At 44.7% G+C, this 14,543-nt stretch overlaps 6 protein-coding genes across 6 annotated transcripts; 1 reads left to right on the top strand and 5 right to left on the bottom strand.

The window, feature by feature from the left end:
- Positions 1 to 10: 10 nt before the first annotated feature.
- BJ212DRAFT_1300963 (uncharacterized protein) lies at positions 11 to 478 on the bottom strand (the record flags this gene model as incomplete). The annotated part of the gene is made up of 2 exons (XM_041333064.1): positions 11 to 328; positions 380 to 478. 2 exons carry the CDS (start codon positions 476 to 478, stop codon positions 11 to 13), a joined length of 417 nt encoding a protein of 138 aa, XP_041191329.1.
- A 1,258-nt stretch (positions 479 to 1,736) lies between these two features.
- On the top strand, positions 1,737 to 2,286 carry BJ212DRAFT_1365749 (uncharacterized protein). The gene has a single exon (XM_041336082.1). It carries the CDS (start codon positions 1,885 to 1,887, stop codon positions 2,146 to 2,148), a length of 264 nt encoding a protein of 87 aa, XP_041191328.1. The 5' UTR covers positions 1,737 to 1,884; the 3' UTR covers positions 2,149 to 2,286.
- A 523-nt stretch (positions 2,287 to 2,809) lies between these two features.
- BJ212DRAFT_1275225 (acyl-CoA N-acyltransferase) lies at positions 2,810 to 3,514 on the bottom strand (the record flags this gene model as incomplete). Its single annotated transcript, XM_041331207.1, has 4 exons — positions 2,810 to 2,854; positions 2,902 to 2,945; positions 2,996 to 3,365; positions 3,416 to 3,514. 4 exons carry the CDS (start codon positions 3,512 to 3,514, stop codon positions 2,810 to 2,812), a joined length of 558 nt encoding a protein of 185 aa, XP_041191327.1.
- Positions 3,515 to 4,437: 923 nt separating this feature from the next.
- Positions 4,438 to 6,469, bottom strand: BJ212DRAFT_1300961 (uncharacterized protein; the record flags this gene model as incomplete). Its single annotated transcript, XM_041333063.1, has 9 exons — positions 4,438 to 4,458; positions 4,514 to 4,558; positions 4,612 to 4,629; positions 4,657 to 4,688; positions 4,836 to 5,385; positions 5,441 to 5,569; positions 5,629 to 5,833; positions 6,114 to 6,301; positions 6,356 to 6,469. The coding sequence occupies 9 exons, from the start codon at positions 6,467 to 6,469 to the stop codon at positions 4,438 to 4,440; spliced, it is 1,302 nt and encodes a 433-aa protein (XP_041191326.1).
- A 446-nt stretch (positions 6,470 to 6,915) lies between these two features.
- BJ212DRAFT_1482468 (uncharacterized protein) lies at positions 6,916 to 9,825 on the bottom strand (the record flags this gene model as incomplete). Its single annotated transcript, XM_041340424.1, has 10 exons — positions 6,916 to 6,995; positions 7,046 to 7,201; positions 7,236 to 7,584; positions 7,635 to 7,754; positions 7,816 to 7,850; positions 7,907 to 7,936; positions 8,005 to 8,069; positions 8,781 to 8,860; positions 8,921 to 9,307; positions 9,394 to 9,825. 10 exons carry the CDS (start codon positions 9,823 to 9,825, stop codon positions 6,916 to 6,918), a joined length of 1,734 nt encoding a protein of 577 aa, XP_041191325.1.
- Positions 9,826 to 10,877: 1,052 nt separating this feature from the next.
- Positions 10,878 to 14,274, bottom strand: BJ212DRAFT_1447796 (uncharacterized protein; the record flags this gene model as incomplete). The annotated part of the gene is made up of 12 exons (XM_041338448.1): positions 10,878 to 11,078; positions 11,106 to 11,330; positions 11,380 to 11,706; positions 11,769 to 11,963; positions 12,188 to 12,315; positions 12,429 to 12,552; positions 12,601 to 12,808; positions 12,860 to 13,056; positions 13,112 to 13,291; positions 13,352 to 13,570; positions 13,623 to 13,922; positions 14,185 to 14,274. 12 exons carry the CDS (start codon positions 14,272 to 14,274, stop codon positions 10,878 to 10,880), a joined length of 2,394 nt encoding a protein of 797 aa, XP_041191324.1.
- Positions 14,275 to 14,543: the final 269 nt, after the last annotated feature.

The raw sequence follows: 14,543 nt of genomic DNA, 5'->3' as shown, positions 1-14,543 counted from the left end.
GCCGCTGCTCTCACTTATATGTGAGGGCCTGAATGATGCGGAGGCCAAGCTTCTTGCCCTGGTGGCTTTTGGCGACAGCGGTATCCTCGATATAACCGATGCTGGCAAGACTGCGGAGGAACTTGCGATGGATGAAGACAGTGCCTACTCCGACGATCTTGTCGCTCGCCTTGTCGAGCACGACAATGGGAAAGCGTGCGCTTGGGGTTGCGCGCATGGCGTGGAACTGGTCGATCCACGCTACCTCGCCGAGGTCGTTGACGCCAGATAGAACGGAAAGGACATCGAGATGTCCGCGTTTGTAGTCTGTTGACGCAAGCGGACGCATCTATATCTTGTTAATGCGAGAGCGATATGAAAGAGCTTATGATCAACTTACCTGGAGATCAGAGGGAAGCTGTGCTGAAACATCAAGTGAAATGAGCTCTTGAGGGAACATAAGGTCTAGGGACGCAGGATCTGCGCGTGTCGTGGACATGGTGTCAATCATTGACATAATAGCGATGGTGAGTTAAGAAGAATATTCAAGCGAGTACTGACTCTGAAGACACAGTGGGGCCAATGAGCAGGTTGTTGTTGACTCGGAGGGGGCATTGCACGTATGCCATCAATGCTCTTATACAACTCTTATATGTACGTTGTCAAATATAGCTAAGTGCTTCACCCAATTCGAGGAGGTGTTAACGTTCTTGCCACATGGTACCTCAGTCGGATTATTCTCGGTTCCTTCGCGGACAGCCTTGACCCAACATTGAAGGTTCCGGTACCCTCACGTCATTCACATTAATGAAAAGACCCAGACTCTGCTCAACGTTTGATCAATACTTTCGCTTCAGCTTAATGTTGTAGCCATATCTCCGCTACTCGCAGGCTTCCCTTCCCTCACTTTTCTATCACTACCTTCAGCTTTCTTGGTTCGATCTTCTCCTCGTCACCTCTTTCAACATGTTAACTTATCTCTTTCTCGCATTTTTAGTGTGTTAGCTTTCCTTTATTACAGCGCAGACTTGAGGAATCTACATGACACTCAAGTTCAACTCTCCGAGCAGGTCATTGCTGCGCAAAATTATGAAACGGGTATTCAGCAGGGATCTAAGTGGACTCTTCGTGCACCACAGTAAGGCAAATTTAGAACGCAACCTCTTCGCAGCGGCTCTTCACGTCGTGAACAGGGTGAGGATGATTGTTATTATTTCTCTAGCAGTCATACTTATCCTACTAATTGCATAGGTCATTAAACTCAATCCTTCTCCTTGTCTAGGGTATTAATTAAGGAATGCAGCGCTTCACGGCGCTGTACGCTGTAATGAAGCAGAAGAGGCCTTTGAAACCATGTTCTCCAAGTTGGATGATACCCCAGGCACACAGACACGACGTAAGCCTCTAGGAACTCATCTGTCAACTCGAGATCATGACCTTTTCTTCAGAGCTGCAGCACTGTCAGACATAGATGATGGTGTTCGACGAGTTATTCACTTCCTCCCCTCACCCCTCCAAAAGTGCCCCGCTTCGTCTAGTAATTCCTGACCCTCCCCCATTATCTGTTTTTGTCGGTGCTTTTTCTTCATTTGGCATCGGTTTCCTCGCTGGTCCCCGCTAGCTCACTTGGGAATTGTTGGACGGTTGGACGGTAGATGGACCGGACCGGACATCGGGTAGAGAAACGGTAGCGATCGACCTTGGTCCTCGCGCCCTTGTCTGCTCGGGTCTTCGTGACGTGCGTGTGCGGTTCCGTTCTGACAACCAGGGTTGTATTACGGCTCTTAAAGCCAGTCGCTTTTTGCAACGTTGTCCAGAATGACATTCTGCAACGTCTCTCATTTGCTCTCAAACACGGCATCCGGATCTCTGTTTGATGGGTGAGGTCTTGCGACAACCTGGCAGATGCCATCTCTCGCGGCATTTTTCCCGCTTCCCACTCTCGTTTCAGCTCTCCTCCCTTGCCTGCTTACCTCGAACCCTTTATCCGCTTGGTGTAGTTTGGTGAAGGTCCTCCACGGCTCTACGCTGTTCTATGTAATGGCCGGTCTGGGAACTTCTGATATCAGCAACTTTCGAGACGGACAGATTTTGTACGCTGACATATCGTGTCACCAACGAAGGACACAGTGCTCCTGCCTGACACGACGACGGAGCATCTCCCCATGAACAGTAACCTTGCAATCAAATACAACGGCTCGATGACATTCACATCAATCTCGCCCAACGGTATGGTTGTCTGAAAGTCTACCACCTGTCCGTCGTAAGATGCAACTTCCAGCGCTGCCACAATACAAGAAACTCCCGATTCTTCTGGATCTGCCACGAACGTCAATTTCCGCGACATGGGAAGACAAAATTCGCCAAATATTTTAAGAACTTTAGGTTGTTGGAAAGGATCTGAGGGGATGGGGAAAGTGATCGATTCGAGGCAAGAGTAGGTGGTGGATGGTCAATATCCGATACGATTAGATCCACCTTGATGGACGATATGAATCCATAGTGGTTTCCAATACTTCAACGCCTGCCAGGCTGGATATGTCGATGAAATTTGACTTTTCGCGGGTCCTCTCGAACAAACGTTCCCGCCTCGATGAACGATTTACTACCACATTTTTCTTCTATAGTACTATACTACTTGACATATATGCGCGCTACACACTCGAAAAAATATCAATTTGTCTTTGAGAAGTTTTCGCATGAGTCCGGGTATATGTTACGAGTATCTGCTAGTGAAATAGTATGTGCAAGGTATGAATGTCCACAGTTAAATCTAGAGTACAGGCAATTGATAACGATGGTATATACGAGTGCAGGATAAGATGGCAAGTCAAAGTCTTGGTGCGTGATTAACACGTTCTGGCGCGTACTTTGCCTGCGCATTCCGTTAGCAAAGGCTACAAGAAGTGCTTGAAAAATTACCATCTCGTTCTCCTTCTTGACATAGCCACACTTTTGGTAGAAGGCTGTGGGACACTGGTCAGCATAAGCCAAAGTCAGATGAAAAGCAACTCACGAATGTTGGCGTCACTACAGTTCAAGATGGTCTTATAACAGCCGCTGCTCTCACTGATATGCGTCAGGGCCTGGATGATACGGAGGCCAAGCTTCTTGCCCTGTTGGCTTTTGTCAACGGCGATATCCTCGATGTGACCGACGCTGCCGAGACCACGGAGGAACTTGCGCTCAATGAAGACGGTGCCTACCCCGACGATCTTGTCGCTCGCCTTGTCGAGGATGACGATGGAGAAGTACGCGCTTGGGGTTGCGCGCATGGCGTGGAACTGATTGACCCATGCTACCTCGCCGAGGTCGTTGACGATGGATAGAACGGAAAGGACATCGAGATGTCCGCGTTTGTAGTCTGTTGATGCAAGTGGACGCATCTATGTCTTTTTAGTGTGAGGGCAATGTGAGCGAGCCCATGATCAATTACCTGGAGATCAGAAGGAAGCTGTGCTGAAACTTCGGGTGAAATGAGCTCTTGAGGGAACATAAGGTCCAGGGATGCAGGATCTGTGAGTGTCATGGACATGATGTCGATTATAGTGAAGATGAGTTAAGGAGAATATTCAAGGGAGCGCTGATTAACGATTCTGAAGAGAATGGCGATACGGTGGGGCTGATCTGAGTCTGAGGTTGTTGGTTGAAGGGTATGCTATCAATGCGTGCGTTGCCAAACATAGCCACCTGTACATAACAAGTACTACTTAGGGCGCTAGCCGCAAACGCTCGTTCATCGAAACAGTGCGTGCGCGCCAAATCTCCGACTGCCTCATCCGATCATATTCTCATTGCCTCTGGCTTGTTCCGATCACTATCTTTAGCGTCGAGCCTCTGCCCCAGTGATCTCTGCTCTTCAACCTGTCAGCATACCTGTGCCCTGTTGTGACATAATCCTCCTTCTGGCCAAGATTTCACTCCGACGAGCCCGACCCCGATTCCCAAGCGTCTTGATACCATATAGACAGCAAGACGAGTGGCCATCGCTATAACGGCGCTATTGAAGTGGCAATTCAATTCCTGTACCATCATGGGGATTTGCGTGATGCGACCTTGACAACTCTGTCAGAAATTCCTAATCTAGCTTTCAATGCATTACAAAGCATTGAAATTTTTAAATACAAACTGCTGCTTGAGATAGATTTTAATAATAGAGTGCGCCTTGTAATGGGCATTGCAACCATCATTGCAATGCCAATTGTAATGGTAATTGAAATAGGTTTAAATCAATATTAATCATTGTAATGGACTGTTTGTACAGCAATCAGTTGTAATGATGCCCCTGTGTCACCACTTCTTGGAATACTGGACCTTATCTTACAAGCCCCTTTTTCTATTTGCTACGTTGCCATCTTATCTTTTGGTTTCTATTGCCCTATGCTTATTAGTTAGTTATATTGTATTGTGTTTGTATTGCTTACTGTTATCACCTTTGCTACGTTGCTATCTTATCTTTTAGCTCATGCTTATTAGGTCCTGTTATGTTATGTTAGTTAGTTTACTATCTTATCTGGTTTGTGTTAATGCTTACCTTGTCTATTATATAGTCTGTACTTGGTAGGTTTCGAATGCTCGACTGTGTAGTAGTTATTAGCTTAAGCTTAAGGTCACGTGATACTTAGGACTTACCATGACAAAATTGTTAGGCTAAAGGGTCTTTTTATATAGGGTAACTTGATTGTATTTGAACCATCGTTTTTGGCTACCTATAAGGCAATAGCAAGTAGCATAGACTAATAAGATTTGGTGCACGTGAAAGGCGAATCAAAGATGTAACATTACATATGAAATGAAAAAAAGACTAGTATATCTACTAATAGTATCCTAAGCAGCACGAGTACTGTGTCAAACACCTGTAGCTGCAGGCTTCTTTGCCCTAGCCCTTCCTCTCCCTCTCCCTCGAGCTGGTGGCTGTTCCACATCTGCATCCTGTACTACAGCTGTATTAGTAGCTGCTGAAACTGCTGCATCACCCTGAACAGTAGCTCGGAAAGTAGCACTGAGAGTAGAAGTAGTACTGAGTGATGAAACAGTGCTGAGAGTGGCAGGAGGCTGTGCCACCTCAACAGTGTTGGAATGAAAGGCAGTGGTACTCTGGACTGCAGAAGACATTGGAGTAGGTTCAGAGATGTCTGACTTGTTGTTGCTATCAATATCGAGTGTGTTCATTGTGTGAATGACTTTGCTGGAGTGATCTTCTTGAGTGGCTGCAGAAGCAGATGATTTCATGGCACCGAAAACTTCTTGGTCAATGTTTTGCACAATGGTCTGGATGCAGCAGCTGTCCCACTTGGTGAGCAAGAGTTTCTTGTAGTGAAAGAAAAGGTCCTTGTAGTTGATGCTGGAGGACTTTCCTGTGCCCAACTTCTGAAATTCGGTATCGGGTGATAGCAAAAAGATTGCCTGCAATAGTATCGACTGAGTGAGAACATTCAACATAGTGTAGATAAAAACTTACAATGACAGCAGCCCATGCAATAGACCCTGGCGTAATGTGCTTGAGGTTCCATTTCCGGGTGTTGGTCTTTGGTCCACCAGTGGTCTCTTGGTGAAGCGAAGCAACACCGTGAAGTGTGGCCTTCAGAATCTATTCAGAGATATATCAATGTCACTATGACACACTCATTGACCGAAAGAAACACATACCTTAGCCAAAAGTTCCCAGTTTCCGAACACAGTCTTCAAGGTAGGGTCCTCTTGCATTCCAAGGAACAGGACTGGCAGAAATGTCTTGTACTTTGGATTCGCCGCTGACACTCCAAGCATTTTCTGTATTTTGGCGACATTGGCTCTGCGGTACTGGGTATTGCTGAAGTATACTCCTGGAAGGTCGAATATATTGCCCGCAACACTACACAGTTTGTTGATTTCCGATGAGCGAGCCTCGGAAATGGACTTCATTACCTGGAGGATGATTGTTAGTTTAACAAATAGTATTGAAACATGTAATACGTATGAGATCACTGAAGTATGAACTTTCCATAATGTCATGTAAACAATCAGGAAAGTGCTGAAATAGTTCATCTAAAAACACTGATTCCTGGGTCATTGCCGTCAAATACTGGTCTCAGCTGTTGAATGGAGTTGGATTCTTGGGACGTTGTTTGCTGAAAAGGTCAGCGTTAGGGAACATTTCAACAGTCATGCTGTATTTATGGGCATAAAGCATGATGGTTTGCTCATGGGCCAGGAGTTCATTGGGAGCCTCTGCACGATGTTTGCATTTAGGCTTCTCAGCAACAAGAACCTTGTTCTCCTTGTGAAGAGTGCAATTTTCCTCAGCGAGCTTCTGAACCTGGATTTGCAGCGCCTTGAGTGCCTAGAGTAAGAGTAGAGTTAGATAGGTAAATTGATCTTAACATCTAAAACTTACGTCCATGAAGTCTCCCTTCAAGGTGTTTGGCCCCGGAATTGCAACAGATTCAACAATAGGCTCCATGTCCCATTCATCATCTGAGTCAGACGTGTTTTGAGAGAAATGAGACATGGTCCAAGGTGCTAAAAAGATACAAGGAGATGAGAAATGGTCAGCATGACAGCACTGTATATAAGGTAAATTGTCCTGCCTCATGCTTGATGCAACTGAAGTTGCAGCAATGTATCAGCAGTGCCAAGAAAAATGTGCCTATGCTCTGACTATTGGTTATGAAGGAAGGTGTGATAGCCTGGAGGTGACCTTTGATAATTTAATACAACAAATGAAATCAACACTGTGAAGTAATAATCAGCATGTAATGTCTAAATCATGGGCTGGAATATTACATTTTGAGCTCCTAGATGATGGGATATCATCAGGGTCTAGTACAAGAGCAGGATAGCCTGCCACAAGTAACTTCAGCCCAACCACCGCTGATAGACATTCTGCCATGCATAAGAGGTGCACTCAATGTTAGGAAATGTACAAAATCAATCTCATGAAGCTGCAAGCATGCATTACGTTCCAGATGCGAGTATAGCAGCAAGATCTTTCTCGCCAGCTGCTGCAAGTTGGTGTGAATGGGCTTTCAAATGGACTGCGTAAAAATGAGCCATTGTGGGCGACATCAAAAAGTTAAGGACTTACAGAGACGATCTAGAGACAGTAACACCACCTTGATGGCATTGGCATCATCTTGCACAGGTGGCATATTCTTTAATAGTGCAGAGCAGTCCACCCCATACTCATCTTGCCAGATTGTGGCTTTGAGAATCAAATTGTCCATGCAGTGATCCCACGAGTCTTCATTGATGAGATCAACCTGTTTGGTTCGTACACTCAGTGACATCTGGGTGTGAGTGGATGTGCAAGGTTATGTAGGCAATGGCCTCTTGAGCAGCTTTGCCAAGCTGAGATGGATTTGAGGATAGGCCGTCAAGCTCCATGATAACCGGAACTGGTAGGACAATGGTCCATCGGAGACTTTCAATGATGGATGCAACGGCCGATAAGGAAGATAAAATGATGTTGGTGTCCAGCACAAGAATAGTATAACCTGCCACAATGTCCAAAGATGGCATTGACACAATTTTCTGGGAACAGGCTGGATGAGACCGCTGTTTGGGCATGTGGGCAGGTGCGCACTGACCTGAAACGAGAAGTGATTGCAAGTACCTCCAGCATGCCTGTTCACGTCATCAAATACCATCCAAAATTCACCAATGAGGCAACTCACCTTGAGATCCTTGACTTCCTCATGGTCATTTTCATCCTCTTCACTCTGTTCTGACGTTTCCTTAGACTCGGCATCTTCATCATCGACATCAATGTCCACAGAGTCATCACGATTGACATCCTGTCACAGCCGATGAACAATCAACCAAAGAAGTATGGTCAGAAGGAAGAGACTCACAAACATGCTCATAAGGAGCTTCAGTGTCCAAATCAAATGCTACACCACCACCATCAGCTCTTATCCAAACTCAAAAAGTCAAGCAAAAAACTCACGAGTCCAGTCCCCATTGATCAATGCTCTCTCTAATCACCAATGATCCTGAACAGATCACAATCAGCAAAAACCCTCATGTCACTCTGAAAAGACACACCAAGCTCAACAGCAGTGATCGTGCCCAATCGGTCTGTATCAACAGCAGCGAACCACGACCAGAGCCTTTTATATCACATGTGCATCAGTTGAGAAGGTACATTTCTTGATAAGTTCTGTGTGTGCTTCAAAGATTTTGTTGGTGGCTGGTAAAAAAAGTGGTTTGGTGTAGTGGTTGATAAGAAGTGTTTAGTTCATGGAGAACAAGCAATGTTTGCTGATTGATGAAGTCCTTATGAAAGGAGCTGCGCATGTGGTGGTGTAGCATATAACTGAGATGAGGTCTTGTGTCACACACCCATAGTATAGCAATGAAATGAGAAAAGCAAACAGATAGCTCTACAAGAAGCATTGAATTGGGTGTATAGATGAGAGTGTGATGTTGGGAGTGCAGCAATCATGACAGATGCCCTGAGCAGCATCTATGCCAAACGCAGTGTGCAATGTCCACCGAGTTCCCTGGATGTGGTGCGTAGTCTGGGAATCTGCCATGTGTGGTTCAGGAAACTGCCATGTGTATTTCAGGATCCCCTAATAACCTTGAGCAGTGAGATCACCTGATAAGCCTCCCATAATCCAACCTTGTCTCCCATTTCTCTCCACCCTCTTTCTTCAGAAATGCATTCCAGAACCTAAGTGTCTCATCTCCAGCACCTGTTACGATGGTCTCACCTAGGAACATACATCAGTGTCTAATTCTAGCACCATTGAACTTGACAACACCAGCACCTGAGCAATTTATCACCAGCCGAATAACACCAAAGAAAGGCTACTCACTGCTGCTGTGTGTTGGTGGAATTTCCAGAGTGGCATGTCTCCACTTCCGCTCCCTCCTGCACCCTCCACACTCCCTGATCCTGATGTTGAACTTCAGTAACAGAGGCACGTTTTGAACCTTGTAGATCCCATATACACACTTTGTTGTTGTTCCCCCCACTTGCTGGCCTGCCATCTCTCGCCCATTTCAACCCACATACTTCCTGTCTGTGACAGCACACAAGATGGTTCCATCTCTTGCTTGTCTCCCCATGCAAGCTCTCCCCATTGACATGGGAGTGGCCATCCTCTTCATCATCTTCATCTTCAATAATCCCATCAGTGAGTTGACCACCTTCTTCCACATCCAGGATCTCCACCTCCATTGACATCCGTCTCTCCTCTCCGCTCTTCCAGTATCCACGCTCGAAGACTTTTCGACCGATCCACTCCATCCCACTAAGGCACCAGTCTTTGGAGAGAGGTGGGGCACAACCACTCATCAGCATTGACCACCACTCACGGCCAGCAGTTGGGATGACCAATCCCTGTGTGGTAAAGATATCGTGGGGGGGGGGGGAGGGTTGGCAAAAAACTGCGCAAGATCATGCCAAGGTATTGAACGTTCCATTACAGAAAGCATCTCTGCATGTTTTGTGATGGTAGACAAGAAGGTGAGCATGACCGAGATATAAGGATTGAGAGTAGAATGAGCAAAAGGTGAGGCCTTCTGCGTTGGATTGTGGAGAATGAATGAGAGCATCGAAAATGCAAGTTCCAATGCCAGTTTGAATGACACCGGAAACTCTGCAGGCGTGTTTGCATCCAATAGAGCTAGAGATGCTTGTGAGGTGCCTTCATCATCCACGTCCATCCATTTCTCTTTGCTGTCTTTGTTGCAGAATGTGGGCGCAACTTGACACTTCTTGGCAACTTTTACAGCTGGACCACCTGTGCCTGCCATCATAATCCACTTGTGTTCCTCGGCTCCCTCGATTTCGATGTGCTTGATGAAGCGAGTGAGGGTTGGTGAAAAGTTGTCAAGTTGGATGTTAGTGAATAGCATGCTGTGTAGAAGGATGAATAGTTCAGGTGCGCAGTTGATGACCAGATGGGGAGAGTTGACTCACAAGAGGTTGAGGAGTTTGCAGAATGCATGCATCCAAAGACGAATGATGATATTGTACTTGGTTGGGATTACCTGGAGGGAAGCTGGAATGCTCAGTGCGAGAAAGATCTCCATCAGCTTATTATGTATTATATCAGTGAGTCTGCACACATTAAGTCAATGATATCATGATGAAAACCAGAGAGCGACTTGCCATTAATGGTCTGAGATTAGCTTCGTCCATTTTGCACAAGATTGCCATGAGCCTTGAGCCAGCCTGATCAGAACAAATGCAAAGATGGCTCCTCTAGAAGGCAGGTGTAGAAGGTGTAGGCATAATATATAAAGTCTTGGAGGTGTTCAAGAGTGAGGGTGAGAAAAACGAGGCTCACCTAAGGCCTCCAGGAGTTTGTGGAATGTGTGGGTCCAGATATGAATGATGATATTGTACTTGGTTGGGATTATTTGGAGGGAAGCTGGAATGCTCAGTGTGAGGGAGATCTCCATCAGATTATGCATTATCTCAGCAAGTCTGTAATACCCATTCAATCAATGATATGATGAAAACCGGAGAATGACTTGCCATTCATGGTCTGAGATCAGCTTTGTCCATTTTTGCTGCTGGAGGTCTTCGTCGCTAACTTCATGTCCTTGTCTGAATCCTTGGAGAATGGCGCGCTCTTCATCTATGAGATCATCGGGGTCCTCATTTAATATCTTTTTTTCTAGGGTGGATATGCTGTGGTACAGCCTTTTAAGCTGAACCCGATCATGGAGGCTGGTTTGTGTGGGGTGCCATAGTAATTGAGGCAGGGGTCCAGGGAGCTGCACTACTAGTATAATCAGTGTTCTGTGACATATGAATGAAAGTCAATAGCATGTACCTTACAATCTGGTAATGAAATATCTAGTAGGATTGAAAGAATTAGTTAGATTAAGTTAAAGTTGAGAACTAAAGGTGTCCATGATGGTGGCCAATGAAGCAAAAAGGTTCTCATTAAGACAAATAATCAAATGCACACGATGTGCCCTGCCTCCAGATGCATCATCTTTATGTGAAGAAACATGTCAGTATCTGCAGTATCAACTATGAGATAATCAGAAGGTCCATCTGCTATCAGAAGGGCCCCGTGTATGAATGATCTAACAGGAAAAAACTGTGCCTGTGCTTGTGGTCTTGTGTGAACTCTGTAAAGGTTGAGATCCTTGTCCTTTCAAGTGCGCAAACCAGTAGGAACATCAAAAGGGTGAACAAGGGCTAGGGGAAATGTGTTATTCCCAACCAGACATTCGAAACAGAAGACCAGCCAGCCAAAAATGACTTTATTCTCAGTCAACCGAATGAAGACGCAGTTGAAGCATGGTGAACCGAAGAAATGAGGGTTGGAACAAAGATAGTCTGTATTTTGACGCCAATCGACCATTGATTCATAGTTGATGCGAATAAAGTGGTGCTCTGTAATCTGTGTGTAGTATGTCAGCACAGCAAAAAATGAACTGAGGCAAACATACCTCATCAGTTCCTTGGAGATGAATACATTTGCCTTCAGGCAACGGAATGCTCAATGAGGGTAAAAGAACATTGAGAAAATCATTGAGCTTGACACAGAAATTAATGAAGGCTTGGTCTGCTTGATGAGCCATCTGAATTGCATCAAAGGTCAGCAGAGGTTGCTTCGATCCGAGTTTCACGTGAAAGGAGTTACTCATCGAGACAGGGCGCTCAACGACAGTGGCAAGGAAGTCTTCTTCATCCAATTGGCATTGATGATCGTCGAATTCAAATAAGTGGTGGCATATATGATCTGCAGCCACCTGCCACATATTGATACAGAGGATCTGTCAAAGTTGAATCAAGTTGTGGTATTATAATAGATCATTTTTTTAAAATTGAAATGCACCTGTTCTGCTACATCACGAAAGTTCGTGCACAGCAAATATGAGTCCTTTAATGAGCCATGCATCTTCTCATTCAGCTTGGTATTATAGTTGCATGTTGCTCCTTTTGCCTTGACATCATTGAAAATGTGCAAGCCCATGTGCAACTTCGGGAAATTCCAGTTCTTGTCACTCTCAACTGTTTTGTTAATGTATTGCTAATAGGAATTAGTTACCTATTGGAAGCAGTAAATAGTATATGAAACATACCCACAAAAGAGCCACAAATGCAAGGTGTGTGTTGGCCACTGCTAATGGTCTCCATCATGTGAACTTCGAGTGAGGCATACATATTGAGTTCGAGGTAAAGTCAGACACAACGAAGAAGCAGGTAACCAAGAGGACAGTATGCTTCTGTCAATATATTGTGGGTCGCATATACTATCATCTGGTAGTGATATTTTAGTAGATGTGAGGTAGAGTGAAAGAAATTAAGAACCTTCGAAATGTCTTCATGCATGGAGTTGTCAGTAAATGAGATATTCATGACCTGGTTTGGATGTTTTTGGTCTCACCAGTGGAGAAATGCTTGATAACTGTGTAAATTCATGTCAATTCGAGTCAAAATGAATTATAAATGACCTACCTCTTGTCTACTTGAGATGTTTTCTCTCATCTGAGACTATTTATATACTTCTGAAGCTCGACCCATAAATGATCAGACCATAGACTGCCAGAGTGAAAGTGCAATTTGTCCCAAGACAATGCGTGATGCACATCTGTAGAGGACACTGTTGAAAATGAATTCTAAGACAACATTAAAACAATGTAGCACGAGAGTAAAGATAAGCTCACAATGACATCACAAAGTCCATAGTCTTTCAATACCTCCTCCCTCTCTTCTGCAGTCTCCCTTTCTCGTGTGGTTGCTAGAATAGCCTCTGAGTCATGAGATGTGCGCTGTGGATAGCAGTGCAACATATCAGAAAGTTTATCATGGGGAACAAGACAGACTGGGTATGGCCATAAGGCCCTAACACTGTGAGTAAGCGCCATTGTTGACCTTAAAACATGGTAAGTTAGTGAAACGTCAGTCCAAAAGTTTGAAGCTCACTGTTCCTCAAAATCGGAAGATAAAATGAGTATTAGCAGGAAAAACCAGTGCTGAACAATATCTAGACACTCCAACCATTGACCAGTTTTTGATTTTGCAGCGAGCGAAGACAGTATCCTTTCAAAGGATTTATGCCATACTGTGGCCTTGAAGTTAGCCCATGCCAGCTTGCTGGCATGGGCTTTATCTTCCTTCACCTATGAATAGAATTAGTATGAAGTGATGTGCGTGACATTGTACATATTGTAATACCACAGGAAGCCACCCAACAATGTAACCGCCACCCATTCCTTGACTGTTGCGAATGTGGGTGGGTAAGTTTGCTAATCGAGCAACAATGGGATAGCCTTTTGCAGTTCCAAAACTAGATAGTTTTGTTTTGTCAGCATGCAATATGAAGGCAAGGGGCTTAGCACTATGTGGCAGCTGCAACTACAAATTACATTGAGATTCCATCAAGATTACCATACAACATATATGAATGGTACATACTTGAGCATCCCAAAAGTCTTGAGCAGTAAAAGGATCGTCTACAAATCGTTCGAAAGACTGGTGGTTGAACTTCACCAAGCGCTGGGCATCAAAATGAAAATAAGGAAACAGATGAGGATCACGGAGGAGGTCAGTAGCCCACTCCCAAAGATTGCAATAGTAGACATCAAAGTCCCATGTTTTATCTGCGAAGGGTATCGAAATCACATCCTTTGTAAACTAAGCTCAAACATTAGTCCAATGAGAATCATACAACAATGGGCAAAACAACCCCTGTAAGGCGCTGAGAAACTGCATCCCACTTGGCGCAAATGTCCTTGTGGTTCTTGAACATGAATTTCTCCGACTGCACTGTGCAGTGATGGCATATATCAATGAGACAGTCCGTTTGCTCATTATTGAGCGCCGCTTCGAGGGCGATTTTGGCAATGTCGAACTCCAAATGAAACCTGAAAGGATGCCAAGGCTTTGCATTAGGTTCTGGAGCAGACCATGAGGAATAATGTGCAGGGTGACACATGAAATCACTGAAAGCAAAGATTTTGGTTGGGATCCCACTCTTGGGATGGTGCTCGACCTTGATGTCATCAAGCTGATATTTGCAATACTGAAGGTCCCTGTCATCATCAGGGATAGCCGGTTGCTTGTCTGAAATCCATATTAATGATATACAACAAAACATCCAAAGAAATAATCAAACTCACCAAAATAAGGGCCCGGATTATTGACATCATGGAAACTTGATGCTGAAGGGTCTCGCTGGACTATTGATGAACAAATAAGTAAAATTAATGACACAATGCATTGAAAGAATAATAAACAGCAAAACTTACCCTGTGTCTCAAGCTGCAGATTGAAACTGTGACCCACCACCGCATTGACAGCAGTACCATTGGAACCAGGACCAAGAAGACCTGCTGCATTTAGTCAGGATATGAAACTAAATTGGAGTATTCAAACAATGCACCTTTTCACTGCCTAATTGAGTCTGCAATGTGCTGATCCTGGGCTCATTTCTGGGAGTTCTTCTTGCAGGCTTTCTGGTGAGTGACCCAGCCACATGGTTTAATGCTCTGTTCACACAGATCGCAGAATTTGGCCCTGTTGGAGCCCATGATGTTGAAAGATATATATGAGGTATCTACAGAATTGATGTGAGCAAAGAAATTGAGGAATACAGATGATGAGAGCA

Source organism: Suillus subaureus (assembly GCF_016647635.1).
Source record: "Suillus subaureus strain MN1 chromosome Unknown BJ212scaffold_23, whole genome shotgun sequence".
In the NCBI taxonomy this organism is placed as follows: Eukaryota; Fungi; Basidiomycota; class Agaricomycetes; order Boletales; family Suillaceae; genus Suillus; species Suillus subaureus.
The sequence above is the reverse complement of the archived record's forward strand: the minus strand, read 5'-3'. Positions and strand labels throughout refer to the sequence as shown.

Coding starts and splice junctions, on each gene's coding strand:
- BJ212DRAFT_1365749 (XM_041336082.1), top strand. CDS start 1,885: ATGCCATCTCTCGCGGCATTTTTCCCGCTTCCCACTCTCGTTTCAGCT.